The following is a 26,557-nucleotide window of genomic DNA, read 5'->3' as shown; positions in this document are numbered from 1 at the left end:
CACAAGTGAAATGTTTCAATTAATTGTTTTGATATATAATATAAAATGTGATCATATATTTGCATGTTGTAATTTGATAATATATTACATGCAATGAATATGTTTAAGCTATTCGAAAACATTGAAGACGAACATTCGATTTATATTCTCTTCTTTAATATTTTGTCATTATATTTATAAACGTCATTTTTTTCTGAAGAAGACTAAATGTCGAAAGCTTAAAGAAAAGCGTTTGTTTTTATTGAACTGATTATATGTCATTATATTATAAAATGTATATACATTATTTGAATATTGCGTTTTTATAGCATTCTTGTTGATGGTCCGATTTTGCAAAATAATAAACAAATAAATAGATTATTTGATGTCTTTTGAGCTCACCTAAGCTACCTCAGGGTGAGCTTTTAGGATCGTTGAATGTCCATCGTCCGTCTACGCGTGTTCGTTAACACTCTAGCGGTCACATTTTTGCCTCAATCATCATTAAAATTTCTCAGGATGCTTATCTAGGTAATAGCTAAGATGAGTTTGAACATGGGTTATCTTGAATGAAAAACTTAGACAGAGGAGCCAAAAGTAGAAAATCCTTGTTAACACTCTAGTGGTCACATTTTTGACTCAATCATTATTAAACTTGGTCAAGATACTTGTCTAGGTAATTGCTCGAATGAGTTCGAACATGGGTCAATTCGGATGAAAAACAAGATCACAGGAGCCAAAAATAGAAAATCCTTGTTAACACTCTAGTGGTCACATTTTTGACTCAATTATCATCAAACTTGGGTTGCGTTCATTGAACGCCGCCTTTCCTTGTTGATCTTGTTTATCATATTTTGGTCAGGATGCTTGTCTAGGTAATTTCTTCGATGAGTTTTAACATGGGTCATCTCGGATGAAAAACTAGGTCACAGGAGCTAAAAATAGAAAAATCTTGTTAACACTCTAGTGGCTGTTTTAATCCAAATATCCTGAAAATTGGTTTGAAAGTTTGTTTTGATGTTTTCTAGATCCAGTTTGAATATGGGTAACCTTGGGTTAAAAACAAGGTCACATCGCCCAAATATTGAAAATCCTTGTTAAAACTCTAATGGTCACATTTTTAACTCAATCATCATCAATCTTGCTCAGGATGCTTGTCTAGGTGATTGCTCGGATAAGTTTGAACATGGGTCATCTCGAATGAAAAACTAGGTCACAGTAGCTAAAAATCTTGTTAAAGGAACTCCACTGAGGTTTATAAGCCTAAAAACATGAAAGTTTATTTTTTCACATAGATAAACATTAGCACTTAAAACATAAATATTAATAAAATATAACCAAACATAGAAGAAATACATTGAAAATCATATTTTTGTGCTATTCTCAGTCCGATTTGAGTAAAGGCGTTTAAACGCTTTTCAATTTTGGGTCATTTTTCACTTTTTCACTTAATAATTATTCTGGAAAAATGGAGCTAGCTAATGATCTGAAATTTTGCACATAAGTTATTAGTATATATCTACATCAAATGGAGTAATAATCTCAAAAAAATATTTCCAGTCCGTCATGTCAAAAAAAAAACTCAGTGGACACTCTAGTGGCTAATGTTTCGATCCAAATATCCTGTAAATTGGTCTGGAAGTTGTTTTGATTATTTCTATGTCAAGTTCGAACATGGGTTATTACGGATGAAAAACTAGGTCACAGTAGCTAGAAATAGAAAAATCTTTTTAACACTCTAGTGACTAATGTTTCGATCCAAATATCCTGTAAATTGGTCTGAAAGTTGTTTTGGTGATTTCTAGATCAAGTTTAAATATGGGTTACCTTGGGTTAAAAACAAGGTCACACCGCCCAAATATGGAAAAACCTTGTTAACACTCTAGTGGTCACATTTTTGACTCAATTATCATCAAACTTGATCAGAATGCTTGTCTAGGTAATTGTTCGGATGAATTCGAACATGGATCATCTCGGATAAAAAAGTAGGTTACAGGAGGTGCTAAAAATAGAAAAATCTTGTTAACACCCTAGTGGCTACTGTTTTGATTCAAGTATCCTGGAAATTGGTCTGAAAGTTTGATTTGGGTCACATGGGGTCAAAAACTAGGTCAAACTGCTCAAATATGGATAATCCATGTTAACACTATAGTGGTCACATTTTTGACTCACCTGTCATGAAACTAGGTCAGAATGCTTGTCTTGGTAATTCTTCGAATGAGTTCGATTGGTCAGGTAAGCGATCTAGGGCCATCTTGGCCCTCTTTTTTATTTAAGGTCTTTACACCGATTGGAACTAAAATAACAATAAGACTTTTTCAAAATGAATACGAGGGAAGATACGAAGGAACAATGAACATAGACATAACGATGGCACCTAAAGACTTGTATAACATTGAGGGATTGTGTGGACAGTTTGACAATAACCCGGCAAATGATTTTCGACATAGAGATGGAACTGTCTCGGCAATTACTGATGCAAATCGTAACAGTCACTTTGCTGACTTTACAGAAAGCTGGAGGTAAAGAGATGACCAAAAACCAGTTTTCAGTTAGTTAAGTTTTTCTACTGATTATGGTATAAAAAAGTTATTTTCATCTTTTAAGAAAGATTCGACTAAAATGATTAATGGAACATATTATTTTAGCAATTTTTTTAAAGCTTTCCTTATTCTGAAGTTACATAAAGTCTGAGCAGACAGAGCATGTTAAACAATAAGCAATTAACTGCAATAATGGATGATTGTACAATTGCTAAAAACTGGAGGTATGCCATTTTATATGTTGAAATGTACTTTGCATTTAAGTTTAACTTCTGACGAAACAAAGCCACTCAACTTGTTTCTAACAGGAAATAGAGCCTTGAATAGTTGGAGGGATCAAAATGGGATGTTTTGTGTATGCACAAGTCAAAAAAATGTAGCAAAAGCAACATGTTATCCGACCCAATATTTGAATTGTAAAATGAGCAGATCAATAACTGGTACAAAATGTAGCGTATCAAGCAGAAGAAAGAGAAGTGCACATGGCAACTCTGAAGATGAAATAGAATTGAATAGATTACTTAGATTAATGGCAACGGAAAGAACGTCGAAAATGAAAATGAGGGTCAAGGTAATTTGTTCAAGTAGTTGTCCAAAATAAGTATATTATCATTAATAAAGTTTCAGATTTTTTAACTTCTAACTATTCAAATTTATATGAAGATCAACAAGATTATACTGTCACAATTAAAAATAACTGGAAACAAAGTGATCCCTCGGAAGCATTAATCACAGCAAAATTACATTAATAATGATAAACAAGTTCAACAAGGAAAGACGGCGTTCAATGAACGAAACCCCCACCCGATCCAGTAACAAGAACCAGTGGCAAGGACCCCAGGAGGATTCCAAACAAAAACAGGACAGTGCACAAGTTCATTTTAGGTGTAAAACAAATGATGAATTAAAAATAGATATTACGACTATTTGCAACAACAATGTGATATAAATCCGATTTCACATAATATTTGTGGTAAAAGTTATGATATTGAACTCCAAATTAAATTTATCTTGAAAGTAAAAGATTTGTATATGTTGTCAAAACCCTTTTTATAAGTCCATTTATGAAATGTTGTCAGAGCGAATAATAAAAACATTATTTTCTGAGAGATTGATTATGAAGTGTTTTTAACAATGGAATTCATTTTCTTGTGATTTCTTTCAGCGTAAAGACACCAGCAAAAACTCTATAACAGAAACTGCAACTAAAACGTTGTGTAAAGAGAAAATTTCTGGTAGTTTAGCAGTGCGAGAATATTCAGAAGTCAGTGCTAATGAAGACCCGAATGAAGTTATTAAACAATGTACATTTGATGTAATGGTGAGAGAACTATTTACCTGGTTATTCCTATATAAAATGATTTTTTTCACTTCGCCAGTTTTCTTTTTTTACTATTATTATATTTGTGAAATTGTATGTGTTACGTGTCATTAAAATTAATCTTGCTGATGGATATATAATGTATGTTTCTTTAAGCTACATACTATTTGATTAGTTACCAAAGCACGAAATGTTTTCAAGAAACGTATAAGCTTGACTGAAATAGAACTTACCATATAACACTCACCACAAGTTAAATAGGTCAACATTTAACGTTCAAAAAAAAAACAATGTTAACTATGATCAACAAAATCAATAAGAAAAGGCAGCGTTCAATGAACGCAACCTCCACATGACCTCGCAACAAGAACCAGTGGCAAGGAGCCCAGGAGGACAGAGTACAAGGCAGAGCTCTCTTAAATGATACATGAGAAGAAATAATTTTTAACTGATAAGGAATTCAAAGAAAACAAATAAATGATTGAATAATATGCCCACAAAGTCAAAGGGCACAGGGGGAAGGGATGGGAGATTCGGGGAAGGGGTGAATATTTGAGAAATAAAACTAAGGGCAAAGGGAAGATACTTACCGTAGACGAGAAAACAATAAGGGACACAAACAAACAAAAGTGTAACCAAAACAGTATGAGACAATAAAATAGAGAAAATAAGATTCCCTTAAGAAAGTCCAACAAAACATAATTGAAAATGTTGCAGGCTCGGTTTGATTGAGCCTGTTCATGGACAGTACTGTAAAGTGCAAACTACCGTCCACACCCCCGAGCACCGGCTTAAGCAGAATTCAACATTTAAACATGAAATGGTAAAATTTTGAATTTAGAACATCCGCAGATGTGTTCATACGGCGGTTATCATGGAACCTTCAAGACACACATCTGAGGAACACAGAGTCTTCTTTTGTGCTATTTAGCATGACTGATAGATTGCATTTCTACCGCCCTTTATTTACAGGTTCAGTCAAACAGACCTCCGAGCATTTGCATAGGTTCCTTTTAGGGAAATCGCTAAAGATTTCATTTTAATATTTAGAAATAGACAAATTAAAAGGAAAGAATAACGAAGTTCAAAGAATGTATCGGTATAATACACAGTCTCAGCCTTCTGTTTCTTATTTTTATTTCCTTATCTAAAATCTCCTCTAAGATACAATGCATCGATGTAATCAGAAGATATAACAAATCCGTCACTTGATATGTCTTTAATATCCTTCAAGTTATCGATAGATAACTCACTCTTGGTTAAAAGATTCCTTTTTATTATCGAATATACCAACCTACAACCTTAAACCGCTCATCATTGATTTTACATCTAGTGGGTTTTTTACGTTTAGGCTGGTACCTTTTTCGTTATTTTTACGTTAAGGCGGGTATCTTTTTCAGTATCGTCATTAAATTGTCTTTCTTTGAACATATTTGATTTTATACATTATCGCACAATTTTGTTTATTTAAAACTGAATGCCTCAAGTTGACCCTAAATATTTCAATAAAATTAAATCTAAGAAAATTGTACGGAGATTTTAAAAAAAGTAAACATATTCAAGATTTTAGTTTTTTGTTATGTGCGATAAATGATTGAATTTTTAGTATTCATAATCATATTTCTACTGCGTTACTAACGCTGTAACGGCTTTTTTATATTTTGATCTCATTTTGATAATCTACATGGGTTGTAAGTGCTGTTTGTAATGTATACATTGCTTCTTTTAGGTTACTTTACAATATTTTACTTTAATACTTTAAAAGATCATGAAAATTAGGATAAATATGGAGGTGTGCTGCTTTAATATCTATTATACACTATAAATATTGGGCTTATCATTTTTAGTTCAGGTTTCGTTCTTTTGCTTTCAAAAAAGGTATTTGTGTAAACATTTTCTTATTTGATTCTGACTTCTGACGAATCAGTTATTAAAACATTTTCATAACAAGACATCGAATCATATGCTGTCATCATTCATCCGTCCGTCACTAACTGTTTAAATAAATTAGCGGAACATATTTGGATTTATAATATTTCACTTAAAAGTGTAGGGACCATCAAAATATTTATAATTTCAAAGGAACTTATCTAAAAGTTAGTTTAAAGAACAACATACTTTCTTAACCATATTTAATCATTCACTTAGACATTTCTAAAAGAAATTTCATATCTTAATCCCAATTCTATCAGATTGATTATTCAGTATATCTTTCAGCTGAATTGGCCTGTTCTTGTTATCTCTTATATAATTGTCAAGCACTTTTATTGACCAGGTTTTCAACGAAAACCGGATTATTTTAATGCCCAAGCCGGCAGGCGGGCGGGCAGGCGTAAACTTTTGGTTTCCGCTCAATAACTTTAAGTTGCTTTTGTCTATTGACACCAAACTTGGTGTGTAGGTAGCTTATATCAAGTGGGAGCATGGGATTGCTACACAGATGTCTGTGATCAAGGTCAAGGTCACGGTTACTAAAATAGAAATTCAGTTTACCCTCAATAACTCGAGTTTGCTTTAGCCTATTGACACCAAGCTTAGTGTATGAATAGCTTATATCAAGGGACAGCTTGGGATTGCTACCCAGGTGTTTGTGATCAAGGTCAAGGTCACTTTTATAAAAAATAGAAATTCAGTTTCTCCTTAATGACTTGAGTTTGCTTTGGCTAATTAACACAAAACTTGGTATGTAGGTAGCTTATATCAAGAGGCAGCTTGGGATTGCTACCCAGGTGTCTGTGATCAAGGTAAAGGTCAGCTTGAGATAGCTACCCAGGTGTCTGTGATCAAGGTCAAGGTCACTGTTACTAAAAATAGAAATTCGGTTTTCACTCAATAACTTGAGTTTGCTTTTGCTTATTGACACCAAACTTAGTGTATGGATAACTAATATCAAGAGCCAGCGTGGGATTGCTTGGGATTGCTACCCAGGTGTCTGTGATCAAGGTCAAGGTCACCGTTACTAAAACTAGAAATTCAATTTTCGCTAATAACTTTAGTTTGCTTTAGCTTATTGGCACCAAACTTGGTTAGTTATGTCAAGAGGCAGGCAGCTGTCTGTGATTAAGGTCAATGTCACTGGAACTAAAATAGAAATTAAGTTTCTGCTAAATAACTTAAGTTTGTTTCAGCCTATTGACACCAAACTTGGTGTATGGATAGCTTATATCCAGAGGCAGCTTTGAATTGCTACCCAGGTGTCTGTGATCAAGGTCAATGTCACTATTACTAAAATAGAAACTCAGTTTCTGCTCAATAACTTGAGTTTGCTATGGCCTATTAACACCAAACTTAGTGTACGGATAGCTTTTATCCAAAGGCAGCTTGGGATTGCTACCCAGGTGTCTGAGATCAAGGTCAAGGTCACTGTTACTAAAATAGAAATTCAGTTTCTGGTCAATAACTGGAGTCTGTTTTAGCCTATTGGCACCAAACTTGGTGTATAGGTAGCTTATATCATGATGAAGCTTGGGATTGCTTTAAGGTGTCTGTGATCAAGGTCAAGGTCACTGTTACTAAAAATAGAAATTAAGTTTTAGCTCAATTACTTGAGTTTGCTTTGGCCTATTGACACCCATGTTTGTGTATGGATAGCTTATATCAAGAGGCAGCTAGCTTGGGATTGCTACTCAGATGTTTGTTTTCTGCTCATTAATTTGAGTTTGCTTTGGCCTATTGACACCAAACTTGATTGCTACCCAGTTGTTTGTGATTAAGGTTAATGTATTCAATTGCACGTGATAACTTGAGTTTGCTTTGACCTTTTGACACCAAACTTGCTGTGTGACAGCTTTGGATTGCCACTTAGATATATTGGAACAAGGTGAAGGCCATTTGCTTGCAATTGAATTTTCAGCTTCTACTCAATAAATTCAGTGCACTTTGAGCTATTTATTGCGGTCACATCAAAACTTGGTCGCATTGCGGCGCTTCTTGCTTAAGTGTTAAGGCACGCTTGTAATTGGAAGCTCTGTTGATATCTAATATAATTATTTAGTTGAAGATGAAGATAGCATTGACGTCACAGGATATCATTCCATTTTTAGAAAAGGTAATTACATAATACCTTTTAATATTTCATTTTTTGACCAACTTTTTGTTTCAGGTTGGAAACGATACATCATGGGCTTTGGCGCATGTAGAATCTATTAATAACATTGTGAAAAACGTCATAGAACGTGACCCTGCATACGCTGAAAAAAACTCTGAAAAGGTTGTTAAATTTTATAAAAATACCTGCCCAGGAAATTGTAGCAACAATGGCGTTTGCACAGATACCAGTAAGTAATATACCCATAAATGTTCATGTGCAACACTTAATGTGTGAATGCAGAGTGTGTATGTGTATGTTAGTGCGTGCGTGCTTGCTGTAGTTGACAAAAATGTACCTGATAAAGCTTATAACGTTTGAAGGAATTTATAATAATCATTTATTATTGAAAATATTGGAAATCACTGGCTTTTTGTCAGAATGGGTAAATTTTTTACTATTTTGTGTTTTTTAATGAATTGCAGACGTATATTACAGGTGATTGTGATTGTGTTGAGTTTTTTCACGGACCAGAATGTGATATAGATGAAAGAGATCCTTTGATAATTGACGACATAGAAGGTGGCGGAGAATGTGACCTAGCTGATGGTGACGAATGCTTATGTTTCCATGTCAGATCTTCAAATATTCTGGAGGGTTTTATATGCCAGGCCAATATTTCCAAGGTACATATAGGGAATTTATATTTGAGGTAAATAGTTTAGGTTTTGTCTCAAATTGTGCTGTTATATGAAAACTAACAGTCATATGTGTCAGGAAGAGATAACCTATCTGCAATTGATACATTAAGTTAAAATATCATTCCAGTACAATTAACATTAAAATAATCACCCATAATTAATTAATCAGTTGGGTAATAAATTGAATAATTCATTATTCTAACATATGTCGTGATTTTGTCACTGTACACAAAGAAGACGTAAACGGTGTTATACTACCAATTCACACTGATGAAGGACTGAATGTGTATGGAGCTGTTCTTTTTTATGTATATGTTCTGCGGAGCGGCAGTAGGGTGCCAAATAGAATAACGCTATACAAAAGTCGAAGACGGAAATAACATCCGCTTGAAGAAAATATGTTTTGGATAAAATAGATAAATACAGATCCCTAAAGAAAGCCCAACACGGCAAAATTGAAAATGTTGCAGGCTCTGTTTGATTGAGCCTGTTCATGGACGGTACTGGAAAGTGCAAGTTACCGTCCACGACCCTAGCACCGGCTTAAGCAGAATTCAACATGTAAACATGAAATAGTAAAATTTTGGATTTAGAAACATCCGCAGATGTGTTCATACGGCGGTTATCATGGAACCTTCAATGTGACACAGTAGTGTCATTCCATGAAAAGCGGCGTATGGCCCCCCATTGAAAAATACGTGTGCCCTAAACGAGAAAACAATGGGCGGAACTAAATTAAATGGAATTAAGCCTTCATTTTATCTTGTAATAATCCACAAGTATCAGTCTGTGCGGTGTTTGTCGTTTATTTAACGGCCTGGGCGGTTAATTTAATCGCATCAAAACGACAAATACGATAGACAGCCGATAAACACCGCTGATACCGATGTTATTTCTTAAGTATGAAAACGTGGTCTCCAAATTGACCATGATTAATTTTTGTACGTAAAGAGGCTTCTTACAATACATTTCTTTTTTTGTTTTCGTACAATACATGCTGAACATTTTTCCTGTTTACTTTTTATATTGTGACAGATCACGTTCAATGGTGAAAGGCAGTTCATTTCGACGCACACCTTTTCAGGTGGTTATGAGGATATATTTACTGGAGTGTGCTGCATTCAAGACAAGTCGATTAGAACTAAAGGTGTATTTGTTACAAAGTACGATTTTTCAATCAGCAACAATGGCATTACATACGGAAATAATAAAACCGTTTACGTGTTCGACTCAACTTGTCAAGATGCAAAGATTACCTCTTTCTTCCCATTCTTCCACATAAAGGTAAGACTTTTTCTTTTACTACAACTCGCTGTACCAGCGTTTCACTGTTGGAAATTCTACTACAATAGCTTTTTATTACAGACTCATTAACAAAAACGATCAAAGTTTTATCAAATATATAGGTACATATTAAAGCAAGGAACCGGACATGGAAATGATAATAGAGATCACTGTTTACTTTATTTGTTCATTTTGCCTTTTTTAAAATACGAATAACAGCACTTTTTCATTTAAGCCTAATTTCTGTTTTATCGATGGCGTTTGTGTACCAGAGAACAAAATGTCTACTGCTAAATGTTTAGCTTGTCAGTCATTGGTTGATCCGTATAATTGGTCAGGTTAGTAATAAATATAATAAGATTTTAAATTATTATAATCTTTATGAAGAAGATAAAGTTTTTTGTAGACTTACTTAACACATTTTGTTTTCTAAAGGCCATTTTCGAATTTAAATATATATATATGTATATTTGTTTGCTTTGTAAACAACGCAACATAATAAAAAGTGACAATTTATTCCGGAACTATACGTCTGACATGTCCATTATTCATAGGTAAAAGGGAAAATAACTATATACTTTGTCCCTTCAGTGTGAGAGTATCTTGAAGACCACCTTTCCTTGTTGATTTTGTTTATCATATTCTATATTTGCTTTTGATAAAGTTTTATATTTAATTTGGTTTACGATTGGTTTAATTGATTTTATTATTTTATGAAACCATCATCTGTTTATTTATTATTGTGTTTTTTTTATTGATTCATTGTGTTTAATTTATTCATTTATTGTGTTTAAGTCTACAACCCATGCCAAAATAACGGTAATTGTATCAATGAAACTGACGGCTTTACATGTGCATGCGTTGACGGATATGGCGGGAAAAATTGTGAACATGGTAATACTTTACTCAGTCAAAACATATAACATTAAAGTCTTTGTTAGGTTGAATGTAAAAATATGTTCAGTAATCAGGTTCATGTCAAAGTTGCACAGATCACTATAAAAGAATTCGGCCGTTCTCGTGTTAACAATTTTACTGTTCTAACTGTAAATTTCGTATTTCCATGTGTACAAATGTGGCAATATGAAGGTTCAAATGTATTTTTGACAAGGAATCCTATGGATCAATTCACACAGCGAAATATTTTAGCAACACGCATTTCCTGTATATTATGATATATATGATTAAATTATTTATACATTATCTGTTCTTACGCTTACTGAACATAGTTTAATATTCAACCTAAGATTTATTTTAAAATTAAGATATGAGAAAGTTTTCATAATAATTTCAAAAACTGTCTTACTCATAAGCAAGTTTGATTGGAATCTACAATGAGTATATCTGTATCCATTGCTTTGTGGAACATATTGCTATAAAGTGCCGTAAAATCATAGTGCAAAACGACATCGAAGTTGTCTATGTCACCCAACTGTTCTATGTACCAAATTGTTTGTTTGAGTCTGCAGTTTTCTGAATGAATATTCATTTGGCTCAAGACCGGTGCAAAACGTAGAAAGTCAAAGGAAGCCGCTAAATCCCTTAATATTCTAGATTATTAATGTTGGCTAATATTTGTTTCCACATTTTTATATTTCAAGTAAAATGTTGCACACAAGATGTCATTTATTTTTGCTTACAACTTAACTTCTTTTTAAAGAAAATATCCATTACCGTCGATGAATAGACTCAGCCAAATCGAGCCATCAACATTTTTGTTGATGGCTTCTATGGTGTTCTTTAGGGATTCCGTTATTCTTTATTTTATTGATATCAAATAGTAGTTTTTCAAAATTCCGATGACGTCATCTTTTACGCCTCTAGCACCATCTTATGCAGTTTTTAATATCCATCACTAAAAGTATTAGAATCACTTAACCTTAAGTACCTGAAAATTATTGTAAGTCACTTTTCAAGTCCTACTACTCTAGTACTAGACTTTACCTTACCCCTTTGTAAAATAAGGTATTCTTAGTTATTTCTTTGTCGACAAGTTCTATCTCAAACATCACCGAAGGTAAAATTCAAGTTTTATATACTAACATGTATTTTGTATCAAAGTTGTAGGTCACTGACTAATATTTCTTCTATGCACCGAACAACAAACATAGGAAAAGATTGATTAATATACTCAAAATCATAGAAACTGAAACTCCCAACATAAAGTATATTTTTTATTCACTCATTTTACTATTTTATTCATAATTCAGATCTATAATTCAGATTTATGTTCACTGATTTTCCCACCCACCAAATTACATTTATATATGTAACGATTCATGTAATATTTTGTTTGTGCGAATTCGTAGTGATAAAAGTCCAAAATTGGTTATAAATTTCCACATGTTAAGTATACATGTATATATTAAAACAATAGCTGCAAATAAGACAGCACGCTGAAAAGCCTCTTATTTCAGAGTAGTACGATTCATTGAAAAATCATGTTAGAGGAAAGTAATATATATTAATGATCCGAAATGTTTCACGTGAACTCCCTTAACGGTTGTGGAGTTTTAGAGAACACACTTGTAAACAAATCCTTAATTAAATGCTAGGTCAAGGCCAATCAAAATACCGATCTACTGATAAGTAAAATAGTATCACCTTTCTTTGCATAATCGAGTAGTGAGAGATCTTTTAACAATTGAATAAATGCACACATATTTACATGAAAGGCAAGACGTGCATTTGCAAACCAATTCTAGATATTTTAAAAACATTTGAATATAACTTTCCATAAAAGTACACACAGAAAAGTATTCAAGTTACAGTTGATTCCCGTTCGTATTACAATACTCACCAGTGGCGCCAATACGCACGGGATTTATAAAAAGAAAACGATTCGAAAAAAAAATAAAAAAATGAAATACTTTATTTGGGCGTAGATCATTAACATATTCGTAGCTGCTAATTGATTCTACAGGTATGCTTAGGATGTTACCTTATTCGAATATGCGTTACCTTTTTATGCACAATAAACTTCAAGTATGAATAAAGGGAGTAAAAAATATGATATAAACAATTTCTTTAGAATTTTCTCTTTTTCCAGCTTGAGTTTAGCGTTATAATGCTAATAAACCTCGTCAAAATTCAAAAAGGATAAGAAATTGTCCAATATATTACAATCATTTTATTTTTCAGAAGAATCAGATAAGTAAAAAGAAAACATTTATTTCATTTTTTATATCTAGATCTACATGTACATGTATATTCAAAGATGTTTGCAACTTTGCGTTCGCAGCACAATGGAAGGGGGTCAGTTAGCTGTATGTAATTTTTTCTTATTCAACATTGTAACTATAAATCAGTATATAATTTTTAAGTTGTATTTATTTCAAAGTATGTAGAATAGTTTTGACACTGTGAATCAGATCTTTGCAGTGAACTATTGCCAACATCCATCGTCACAAACCAAATTCAACTTTTGTTTATTTGACCGTAAAAAAGAATACCAGTATTTACAAAATATATCACAATATATACATTCTACATATATTCTATATTATACGTAGTCACATCTATACATATTTAAAACATAGACAAATATACAACGAGAACAATGTAAAACAATATCAGACACATCATGTCTAAATTCTTTTATTTTCGCCGACTTAAGATAAGAAATTGGCGAGTCTGTTTGTACCAACATTTAACTTCGTAATGAAATGACTTAAATATTGAAAGACTAGAGTTGAGAACAAAAATGTTAAGGACAATATTTATTGTCTATAACATTGACATAATACGCATTAAAAATATTTTAAGGAAGCTAAATGATCGTGCGATACTACATTTTAGCTGTGAATACGGTAACTTTTCGTTACACTAAACATTTAAGCTGTTGTGTTTGTATTAAAGTCAAAAAGATCATTTTTAACGCATATTTTCCTTGATTATATCTCACTTTAAGCTACATGTATGGTGAAACAAAAGAAAATTAACAAAGAAAAAGCTAAACTTGTTACAAAAGGAAATAAAACCCATCTTTTTTTACAAAAGAGACACCTGGTTATGTTTTGTTTTTCTAAAAGCAAATAGCTTTTAAATTATTTAAAACAGTGTACACGTTAGACTTCGTGCTATTTCTCTTACATTCAATATATGTACTTAATGTTATTTTCATAACTATAGATAAAGACAATAGTAGTACAATTCGCTTAAATATCCCCTAAATCCTTAGTTATAGCACATAGCTGTCTTTGATATGTAAGTCTCTGGCGATCATTCGGCCAAAAACCGGCACTCGGCGTACACTCATAATAAGCCGAGGTACGCCATTGCTCACTGTATATGTTTTAGATCAGTATCATACATTCATTTTCATACAGATATAGTATAGGTCATGTGTAAATATACATGTATTCATGAAGCTGTATTAAACTAAATCATTAATATTATTTTGTTCAAACAAAACAAAAGTAATAAGTTCGACATAATAAGCAACGATACTAAGTTTGCAGCATATTTGTTTCTTTTTCGCTAAGATCAAGCGCTGGAAACTAGAAAAAAAATGTAATAAAGCTAAACTTTATTGCAGGAGCTAGTAAAATATATGACATTGCGTGTAAAATTTAAATTGATGAACAAAACAAAACAGAAAATACGCCAACATTATTGTTTTATGCAGATTCGGAAAATGTAGAATTAGTAGTTGATCACTTGCTCACTTGATCACTTGCTCAACAAATTATAACAGTTATTAAAAAACAATAAGGTGGATTGATCGCAGTGATATGACCAAAATATTTGTTAAAACCATCTTAAAAGCAAAATGAAACAGCCAAACTCCAATTGTATTGACATTAATGAGTGTTCCTTAACTTTCTTTACACAGATATCAATGAATGTTCTACAAACCCATGTGAAAATGGCGGTATATGTAAAGATCTTGTCAATGGATATGAATGTGTATGTGTTGCTGGATATGACGGCAAGAACTGTGACAGTGGTGAATAGTTTTAGTATTGATGCTTTTATAAGGACCTTTATTGAAGCATGTGTGTGTCCCGTTTTAAGTACACGGATGATTGTGTTTATAAATAGGCATCTTTTGTTTTTGGTCATTTTTTCACTTTCGTTTTTTATCAAAATAAAACGCCTGTATTTGTTATTGGCCAAAAATCAAGAATATAGATTTTAAGATGTTTCCGCCATTATAAACAATGCCATTTCTGAAAAAAAACATCGAAATGCTTATGATATCAAAACTATTTTTAACTGAAAAGCTGGACGATCAGTAGCCTTCAAACTTAATACGGTAAATACATGAATTCGTTTGGTGCCTTGATGGGTTCCGTGTAAATCCTTTGGTGTTGCCGGGTTTTGTTTGGGACCAGCGTGCATTGGATGCCACTTTTCCTGGCTGATCTTTGTTTTCATATTTTTTAATCTTTACTAACATTTCACTGTAAATCGTAGGGTTATAATGGGTTGAATTTTCTTAATTGATTTTATGTAAAAAAAAAAACTCTCTTAAACCCTTTAGAAATAATACTTTGCAGCCATTTATCACATGAAATTTAGTATCGTAAAAATTGTTTTAATTTGTTTACAACTAGATTCAAACTTGAAACAATATGACAGCTTTGTAGACTTGTAACGTCAATGCTACTGTGTCTTTGACTACTTTTATTCAAAGTAAAACAGTGTCATACATGTCATAAAGGGATATAGTGTCTGATTTATTTTAATATTAGGCTTTTAGTTACTGGTAGATCACCAAATATATCACATTACAGACATTAAACATTTAAAATGATGTAATTTTTAATATTAATAATTGTTCAAGTTCTGTTTTCTAATAAATTGACATAAATGAGTGTTCACCGAACCTATGGTACCTGCACATATCTTGATAATAATTATTAATGTACACTTATGTTGCTTGATATCTCCTGACGAATTGTACATACACATTATAATTTGATCAATAATATTGTACGCAAAAACGCGTTTATAAAAACGTTTAACTAACCAGACATTGTAAACGCGTTCCTGTTACGACTACAAAGACTTAAACAAACGATTGCATAACGGTTTCTATACATATTTTAATAACACCAAATTACTTAACAATTATGCAGATATCAACGAGTGCTCGTCGAAACCTTGTAAAAATGGTTGTTCTTGTGAGGATCTTGTCAATGGATATGAATGCAAATGTGATTCTGTATATGACAGAACGAACTTAAACAAAGGTGAAATATGATTGTTGCAGTTTCTGTTTTGAATCGTTACTAAAAATATGTATATAATTTTATTTTATTGAAAGAAATAGCTTCAAAATTACAAGTATACAATTTTTGTATGTTTGGATTTGAATGTTCTTATTAATGCCAGAAGCTTCCTATGAGAGAGTTACGTAACAAACTTTCAGCTTTCCTACTCAATGCTTTTATATATTTGTTTGCATTTACTTTGTGTTTTTATAGCAATAAGACAATGTTTAAAGTGAACGGTCATTAATTTATTATATTTTAACAGATATCAATGAGTGTTCTTCAAACCCTTGCAAGAATGGTGGTTCCTGTATCGAACTTGTCAACAAATATGAATGTAAATGTGTTGCTGGATATGACGGCAAATACTGTGAAAATATGATAAAAAAGATCAACAAGGAAAGGCGGCGTTCAATGAACGCAGCCCCCATCCGACCCAGTAACAAGAGCCAGTGGCAAGGAGCCAAGGAGGACCCCAAACAAAAAGAGGAAAGGGCATAAGGCAGAGTACGGGCAGGCAAACCACTACCTAAGAATAAATAATTAGAAACTGATAAGGAACTAAAAGAAAACAAATAAATGATTTAATATAAGGCCCATAAAGTAAGAAAATTCAGGGGAAGGGGACATGATACCCGGGGAAGGGAGGGGATAAATAAAATAAACAAAAACAAGGGGCAAGGGGGAAGATACTTACCGTAGACGAGAAACAACAAGGGACACAAAAGTGTCGCCAAAACAGTATAAAACAACATAGACATACATCTGAGGAACACAGAGGGGCGCCGCCTTGAAACGGTGCGATAAACGAACGAAATTTTCATGATAAAGTCTGCTTTTGTTTATACATGTTGATAGAATGATCAAAAGTGGAAGCCTAAAATAACGCTCAAATAAAAAATGTTTCATGCCCGATTTGACTGACTAAGTTATACTTGTTAAGCTAGAGTACCCGGTCTGTAAAGCTGTCCCCTTTCCCTAATTTTCCCCGTCACTACCCCTCCGATCCCTCCACCCACTTCACCATTGACCCTTGTCCCTGCGGGTTTTATTGACTTTTTGTTGTTTTTTTTTTATTGTTCAATCTTGCAGCGTCTTGTCCTTGCTTTGTCTCTGTGCACACTTATGCCTTTATTCGGTGCCCTGCTGGGTTCCGTGTAAATCCTTTGATGTTTCCAGGTTTTGTTTGGACCTGCGTGCATTGGATGCCGCATTTCCTTGTTGAATTTCATTTTCATATCTTATAATGTTTACTAAATGTTCACTGTAAATCATAGGATTATAATGGGGTGAATTTTCTTAATTGATTTGATGTAAAAAAGTAATTTGAAGTCGCTTAAATTTCCGAAAATAACACTTTGAAAAAATTCACCATATGAGATTTAGTATTATAATAATTGAATTGTTTTATTTTTTAATTTTAATTTTATTTATTGATGTGTTGCAAAAAATCAGGAAGAAAAACTGTAAAAAAATACAAGAAAAATTATATTGCTTTATATATCAGAATATAAATGCTCTGTTGATTGATTTCAAAGTTTTCCCCTATAAGAAATCAAACATTGCGGCAGAAACAACATCTTTACAAAAAAAAGAATATAAGATAACAAATTAAACCAGATTCGATCCATTGTTATATTTCATGTCAGGTTTTGTTAGAATCTACATAATTAATTAGTGAAAGATTTTTAAAAAAAAAACACATATAGAATATAAAATATGCATACCAAGTCAAACTATATATAATGCTTAAACGTTTAAGAAAATGTGAAACTCAATAAATATTCATAAAGCTTTCCTGTTACGATTTCAATGATTAAACTAACAATTGCAAAACAGTTTCTATACATATTTTATTAACACTGAATTTCTTGGAAACTATATATATATCAACGAGTGCTCGTCGGAACCTTGTATAAACGGTGGTTCCTGTAAAGATCTTGTCAATGGATATGAATGCACATGCGTTGCTGCATATGACGGAACAAATTGCGATAACGATAACATATGGTTGATTTACTTTCTAATTTGAATTGTAACAAAAAAATAAAGTTTTTCATCTGAAGAGGTTTAAGTGAATAATTTTATTGAATTGTCGGAATGAATTTGAATTTTTCTTATTGTTTTGTCTTTCAGTGTTTCCTATTTTATTAAAAAAAATTAATGGAATAATTCATTAAATGTTAAAATGTTGAAATTGAATATCAGAAATATAACATGACTGAAATATGAAAAAATGTAACTTCCTCGTGGATTTATAAGGTCAATGTTGCTGTGTCTTTGACTTCTTTTTCACTGTAAAATATTACGTCATACATGTCATTAAATAGTATATTTTCTGATTTGTTTTATTGTTAGGTTTTTATAATCCCTCTTAGATCCCACAAAATAATAGAGTTACTAAACAAACTTTCAGCTTTCCTACTCAATCCTTTTATATATTTGTTTGCATTTACTTTGTGTTTTTTATAGCAATAAGACAATGTTTAAAGTGAACGGTCATTAATTTATTATATTTTAACAGACATCAATGAGTGTTCTTCAAACCCTTGCGAGAATGGTGGTTCCTGTATCGATCTTGTCAACAAATATGAATGTAAATGTGTTGCTGGATATGACGGCATATACTGTGAAAACGGTGCGATAAACGAATGAAATTTTCAAGATGATTAAGTCTGCTTTTGTTTATACATGTTGATAGAATGATCAAAACTGGAAGCCTAAAATAACGCTCAAATAAAAAAATGTTTCATGCCCGATTTGACTGAGAAATTAATAAAACCTATAGTTATACTTGTTAAGCTAGAGTACCCGGTCTGTAAAGTTGTCCCTTTTTCCTTAATTTTCCCCGTCACTACCCCTCCGATCCCTCCATCCCTTTCACCATTGACCCTTGTCCCTGTGGTTTTTATTGACGTTTTTGTTGTTGTTTCTGACTGTTAAATCTTGCAGCGTCTTGTCCTTGCTTTGCCTCTGTGCACACTTATGTCTTTATTTGGTGCCCTGCTGGGTTCCGTGGAAATCCTTTGATGTTTTCAGGTTTTGTTTGGACCTGCGTGCATTGGATGCCGAATTTTCTTGTTGAATTTCATTTTCGTATCTTATAATGGTTGGTTACTAACTGTTCACTGTAAATCATAGGATTATAATGGGGTGAATTTTCTTTATTGATTTGATGTAAAAAGGTAATTTGAAAGCCGCTTAAATTCCCCAAAATAACACTTTGAAAAAATTCATCATATGAGATTTAGTTTTATAATAATTGTTTTATTTTTTAATTTTAATTTTATTTATTGATTTTTTGTTGTTGTTGTTTTTATTTTTGGAGCAGATATAAATAAATCCTCTCTTGACCTTTAAATAAATAATGGTGCCTGCATTGATCTTTTGAATGATGAAAATGTACATGTGTTGCAAAAAATCAGGGAGAAAAACTGTAAAAAATACAAGAACAAATTATATTGCCTTGTTGTAAAGTTTGATTCCAACTTCAACATGTTATATAATTATTATATAATATTGCATAATATTACTCAAGAAGTATAACTTATATAATCTTAAGAAATATTTTTCAAGAAATATTAAAGGCTTTAAACTTTAACTTAGATTTAAGTTTATTTTAAAGTTTAATCATAATGAACATGTATTGTTTTATAGACATTTCATTCTGATCATTCATTAGTTTAATGTTGATTATAGTTTGTAGAACTTATTGATACATTCTTTAACATGTTGTAAAGTTGGATTCCAACTAGAACAGCTTACATAATCATTACATAATGTTGTATAATTTACGAAGTATAGCACATATAATCTCCATATATATTTTTAAAGTAATATTAAGGATTTAAACTTTAACTTAGATTTAAGTTTATTCTAAAGTTTAATCATATTGAACATGTATTGTTTTATTCATTAGTTTAATGTTGATTATAGTTTGTAGAACTTATTGATACACACTTTTACACTTACTTAACATGGCCTAAGACTCTTTACATACGATATACATAGAATGTTTCTTCTTTCACTTATACTGGACTTTAAACTTAAATGAAATACATATTGTTAATTTAGCATTTGCATGATTTTTATACGTTTGTAAATATGTTTAGTTGATATTAGTTTCTAGTTTTATTGTTACAAATATTTTGGAAAACTTTATTATTTTTATAATCATGGTCATTTAATACTGTTGCAAACTTTTCCATGAATCATAATCTATTTTTAGAAAAGTTATGTAAAGTACTGATAAGCCGAGAGCATTTGTTAAGTAAATTTTGGTTGGCTGTAATTTGACCAATCAGATAAGTTGTTACATGCAGTGCCACCTGAAGGTAGATGCTAGCTCCCTCTGGGATTCAGAAGTCTATTTATACAAGCATATCAGGAAGTTTTGACATTCTGCTGCTGATTTTTGGAAAAGTAAGATCTCTAAAACCTCTCTAAGGTTAATTAATTAATTAATTATTTAATTTATTTTAGGCTCTTTGGCATTTAAATGAACCTTAGAGATTATCTAAATTCACTTAAACATTTTTGATAAATTTGTAAGTAATTTAAGTAATTATTTTCACAGAATTAATTAAGATCGATTAATATCTTTTCTTTGTTTAAGTGGCAGCCATCTTGAATTATTAGATCTTTATTTTTGTTCATATAGATTAAAACAGGGCTTGCTACTATTCAGATTTATTAGTTTAACAGCACAGAATCATTAAGGTTTTTTTCATATTTTCATTTATAACAGTTAAAACAACTTTCAATTGGTTTAAATCTTTTATTCACTAGTTTATTTTGATTATCATATTTTTGGTTAATTACAAACAGTTTATATTACAGTACTTATTGTCAACTTGTTTAGTTTTAAGTAACTTTTAGTTTAGTGTAAATAAAAACTTAGTTCATTACAAATTTGGTTGATTTAAATTTATTCAACATATGTGGTTTATTTCCCTTTGCATTCAAAAGGTGGTGTTATCCTGACGATTAGATTTTTCCCTATTCAAGAGTACTCCTGAGCAAACTAAGAACATTAGGTAATAAGTAACTAAATTCTATCTATATAAAACAAAGGCTTAATAATTTTCAAAACCACAGCAATGGTGCCAAGTGGGATAGAGGCCTGCTTCTATTTTTAGAAACACCTATTACCATATTTTATTCACCACAACAGCCTTATATATCAGAATATAAATGCTCTGTTGATTGATTTCAAAGATTTTCCCCTATAAGAAATCAAACATTACGGCAGAAACAACATCTTTACAAACAAAACAAAACAAGAATATAAGATAACAAATAAAACCAGATTCGAACCATTGTTATATTTCAGGTCAGGTTTTATAAGAATCTACATTATTATAATTAATTAGTGAAAGATTTTTAAAAACACATATAGAATATAAATTTGTATACGAAGTCAAACTATTTATAATGCTTAATCGTTTAAGAAAATGTGAAACTAAATAAATATTCATAATGCTTTCCTGTTACGACTTCAATGATTAAACTAACAATTGCAAAACAGTTTCTATACATATTTTATTAACACTGAATTTCTTGGAAACTATGCAGAAACCAACGAGTGGCCGTCGGAACCTTGTAAAAACGGTTGATCCTGTAAAGATCTTGTAAATGGATATGAATGCACATGTGTTGCTGGATATGACGAAACAAATTGCGATAACGATAACATATGATTGATTTACTTTCTAATTTGAATTGTAACAAAATAATAAAGTTTTTCATCTGAGAGTAACAAGGATTACAGATTATAAAGTCATTAGCATAACATGCAAAATTTTATTATAGAACATTTTTATTTAGTAAACCATCTTATGTAAAGATGATGAGATAATGATTGATTTAATTAAATGCATGAACTAATTAGGTACATATTTCTCTACATAACAATTATTACATTTTATGCAATTATTTCTAAAAAAAAACAAAGCTATTAGATTTCTTCCAATAAACGTATTGGTGGTTTTGTCTCATGTCCAGTTTTGGTAAATTTAATGTTTTGATGATCTGTCATAACTTTTAAGGAGTTATCTGTTAGATCTTCATAATTTTCATTGAATCTGGGTGGACTTTCGGTTACATCGTTATCTAAATTTGATAACACAATTTGACTTGGTATGGTTACCAATTCCCTATTTGGGTCATCTTGTTGTATCCAAGATGTAAGTCTGGAAGTATCTCCAAGGTATGGTTTAAGGTCATTAATGTGTACAGTAATCATTGGGGCATCAAGAGCCTTTTGTATTTTTACTGTCACATCACTTGGTTTACCTAAAACCAAGTATGGTCCGGTCCAGCCTAAATCTAATTTGACATTTGCATTAGGCGGATACCATCTCCATACCCATGAGTTTACCTCAATACTTTTAGTTTTCATATTTTGGTCATGATAATACTTTTGTCTCTTGAAAGAGCCAGTCAAGTTTTGTTGTGCAAATTCGAAAGCCTGCTCACTAGCGGCTTGAACCCACTGTACATATTCTATAGGACACATATCATTATTATTTGGATCTCCGACCAAAATATCAATTGGTACATTTATTTCTCTACCAAACATTAATAAAGATGGTGTACATTTTGTGCTATCTTGCACTTTAGTTCTATATGCAAACATAACATAAGGAAGATGGTCATCCCAGTCATTTCGGTTTGAATTGGCAAACATTGCCAACATTTGTTGCAATGTACGATTAAAACGTTCAATTATTCCATCAGACTGAGGATGGTAGGGGTAGTGCGGGTCTTGTCTATATCTAATAATTTGCATAAGGCTTTGAACAAATTTGATTCGAATTCTCGACCTTGATCTGTATGTATACAATATGGGACACCATAACGACATATAAACTCGGTCACTAAAGTATCTGCAACAGTTTGTGCTGTATGATCTGCAATAGCATAAGATTCTGTCCATTTTGTGAAATAGTCTCCTACAACCATTATATAAGAATGACCACGGTCAGAAGTTGGTAAAGGGCCAAGAATATCTATGGCAATACGTTCCAATGGGAAACCGGATTGCACATTTTTTCATTGGGGCCTTTCCTCGACCTGGGCCAGGTTTTCGCCTAGAACATAGATCACATTCATTGCACCACCTAGAGACATCACTAGTAAGACCAGGCCAGTAAAACCTTAATTTAATGGCGTTCACAGTCTTGTCTCTACCAAAGTGTCATGCAACTCTATTACTATGTAATTGGTTAAAAATATATCTGCGGATATTGCTAGGGGTAACCAAAAGATTGACTTTACCTCCGATATCCTTATCAGAAATTTTATATAAAACCTCATTTACCAGGGTCAATTCATGCCATATATTGAATAAAACTTTAGTACCGTGGCTATATTTCGAAATAGATTGTAAGGATGGCTTTTCCTTGTCCGATTGCATTGCATGTATCAAGGGGCGTTATGTAGGGTCTTTTAATTGGAAATCTCTAGGCTGATCATTTGACCAAGTGTCAATCCATGTACTTACAAATTTTTTCTGGTGAAATAAAACTAATTTCATTTTGATTGTCTTTATTTGCTTTTTTCGTGCCCTTTACTTGATTTTGATTTAGAATTAATATCAGAAGTCACGGGTTTCGAATTCCGCACTTGGAACGATTTCAGTTGATAATGTACTTTTCTTTGCTTGGTTTCTAGTAACAACAGAAATATTATTCTCTTTAATCGGGTAACAGTCAGTACAATTTTCGCGCTTGCATTTTGATTGTGCAATTCTACTAAGGGAATCGGCATTCCCGTGCAAACTTCCTTTTCTGTGCTCAATTTCAAAATCATATGTGTCTAAAATAGCTAGCCCAGCTCGCAACCATACCCTCAGGCTCTTTGAAATTCTTTAACCATTAAGTGAACTATGATCTGTACGTACTAGAAAAGGTCTACCCCATAAATAATGTTTAAAATGACGGACAAAATGAACAACGGCTAGCAATTCCTTATAAGTAGTACAGTATTTGCGCTGAGACTTATTTAAGCTCTTACTTCCGTACGCAATTACCTTTTCCTCCCCATTTTGAACTTGTGATAAGATGGCGCCCATACAGAAATTAGAACAATCTGTATCCAAAATAAAGCGTCCTGTTGTTGTAGGATTACGCTAAAATTGGCGCCTCAAATTAACTTTGACTTCAATGTTGTAAATGAATTTTCACATGCCTCGGACCAATGAAAACGTCTATTTTTATGCGTAAGTTGTGTAAGGGGATATGCAATTGTGCTAAAATTTTCTACATATTTCTTGTAATAATTTGCAAGTCCAAGAAAACTTTTAACATCAGAAACAGACATCGGTTTTGGCCAATTTTTAACAGCATCTATTTTAGCTGGATCACAAGCCACCCCGTCACCAGATACTACATGGCCTAGATAAGCGACTCCCTCTGAAATAATACACATTTCTTTGGTTTCAATTTTAAATTTGCTGACTTTAATCTGTCGCAGACAAGCGTTAAGTTTTCTAAATGCTTTTTTCAAATGTGTCGCCATACTCAATTATGTCGTCCAAATATACCAGACAGCGTTCGAATCTCAGGCCACTTAGTACAAGTTCCATTAGACGTTCGAATGTGGCTGGACTGTTTGCTAGCCCAAATGGCATAAAATTAAAATGAAACAAGCCTCTGTGCGTCGCAAATGCAGTTTTATGTTTATCATCAGTATCCATGGCAACTTGCCAAAATCCACTAGCTAGGTCAAGAGTACTAAACCAAGAAGAACCCGCCAATTGGTCAAGAGAATCAGAAAACCTATTAGGCAAAGGATAGGCATCTTTACGCGTAATATCATTCAACTTTCTATAATCTACACAGAATCTAACTGAATTATCTTTCTTTCGTACTAAGACAATAGGACTAGCAAAAGCAGAATTGCTTTCGGAAATTATACCATTTTCTAACATGTCATTTATTTCTTTTATCGGCAACTTCACGTTGCGCAATAGGCAAACGTCTTGGAGGAAGCTTAATTGGACGGTAATCACCGGTGTCTATGGTAATGTTTTTACTACATCAGTAACAACCAAATTTCCCATCAGGCCCTACAAAAATATCTTGGTAATTTATCAGAAAATTTTCGCAATCGTTCAGATTGTGATTTTTGAAAGATTTTCGCAAGACTTTTCATACATGGGCATTAAATGCTCCGGAAGTACATCATTTTCCATAGAAACGTTGAAATTTGTACCGTGTGAAACTACTTGTGCTGACGAAATTTGAGATAAATTTGCTATTTCATAACCTTGTTTCAGCTTTACAGGCTCTGAATTTAAATTCAAAATAGAGAATACAACTTCTTTGTTGTTGCTTTCTACAAGAGACCTGGCTACAAATAGATCTTTACGCTGCAAAATTTTATCATTAGGTTCTACGATACCAAAAGTACCATTTTTCCATGAATCAAGTAATTTACCCTTTAATAACAATTCACATTTTGCAGGAATGCTGATCGTTTCCGAAACTAAACGCGAGTGCATACATTTGTATTTTCTCTTTTCAACTGCACTTTAAAATTTCTTATTTTAAGAATACCCTTGCCCCAACTAGTAGTAACATCAAATTTTTCCAGAAAGTCCTGGCCCAATAAACCATCAATTTTATCTAACTGGGCAACAACCAAATTTGTGTTCAAACATACGACCGTTAATTTTAAGCTTGAGTTTTACATTGTCCGAAAATATTCAATGGAGTACCGTCAGCGCCTTTAAGCACAACATTTATTCTATTAAGCGTTGGCAAACTAGCCAAGGATTTATAACAGTCATATGTCAAAATACTACAAGACGCACCAGAATCAATTAATAAATCCTTTTCACTACCACCAATAACACAGGGTTAGAAACCAACAACCTTGTGTTGAAATAGCTCTAACATTAACAGAAGGCCTTATGTTTGAATCACAATTAAAATTTTTGCAAAAGGACTGGGCTTTCGGCCTCAAACTCAGCCCGTTCTAGTTTAACGAATTTTGATTTGTGGTATTTTTAATTTCATTAGGAAGCGTACATGTAGACTGCGCTGGCGCATTGCCAAGGTTGTAATTATCTTGATTGTATACTGATCTATTCTGTTTTTAACGGACAGTAGGTACTAATGTGACCCTCTTCGTGACAATTATAACATACTCTTTGACGGTGAGCGGATCTATTGCCCTGTCTTTTACTATTACCTGACATATTATTGACTGAAAGTAAATCAATTTTATCATTTAGAGAAGAGACAAGTTTCTCTAGCGATGTTTGCGTATTTACATCTTGATTTTGTACGGGACGGATATATTCTTCATTACTAGGCTTACAAGTCTTAAATGAGTCAAATGCCTCAAATTCTGTTGCAAGAGAAATGGCACTATCTAATAAAGAAGGGTGCCCGAATTGCACGTGGCGTCAGAGTTCTGACCTATTTAATCCCTCTATAAATTGATCTACAATTAAGGTTTCTAATGTTTTGTGCGGC

General features: G+C 32.5%; 1 protein-coding gene across 1 annotated transcript in view; it reads left to right on the top strand.

Annotated features, from left to right (window-relative positions):
* The window catches only part of LOC132747333 (von Willebrand factor D and EGF domain-containing protein-like), a 38,339-nt gene extending 28,394 nt beyond the window's left edge, over positions 1 to 9,945 (top strand). The window contains exons 12-17 of the mRNA XM_060736683.1: positions 2,257 to 2,501; positions 2,787 to 3,093; positions 3,688 to 3,843; positions 7,946 to 8,120; positions 8,369 to 8,556; positions 9,607 to 9,945. Coding sequence (XP_060592666.1) covers positions 2,257 to 2,501; positions 2,787 to 3,093; positions 3,688 to 3,843; positions 7,946 to 8,120; positions 8,369 to 8,556; positions 9,607 to 9,945 — 1,410 coding nt within the window. The remainder of the gene's footprint in view (positions 1 to 2,256; positions 2,502 to 2,786; positions 3,094 to 3,687; positions 3,844 to 7,945; positions 8,121 to 8,368; positions 8,557 to 9,606) is intronic.
* Positions 9,946 to 26,557: the final 16,612 nt, after the last annotated feature.

Source organism: Ruditapes philippinarum, unplaced genomic scaffold, assembly GCF_026571515.1.
Source record: "Ruditapes philippinarum isolate M1 unplaced genomic scaffold, ASM2657151v2 ctg3156_1_1_1_1, whole genome shotgun sequence".
NCBI classification, from domain to species: domain Eukaryota; kingdom Metazoa; phylum Mollusca; class Bivalvia; order Venerida; family Veneridae; genus Ruditapes; species Ruditapes philippinarum.
The sequence above is the reverse complement of the archived record's forward strand: the minus strand, read 5'-3'. Positions and strand labels throughout refer to the sequence as shown.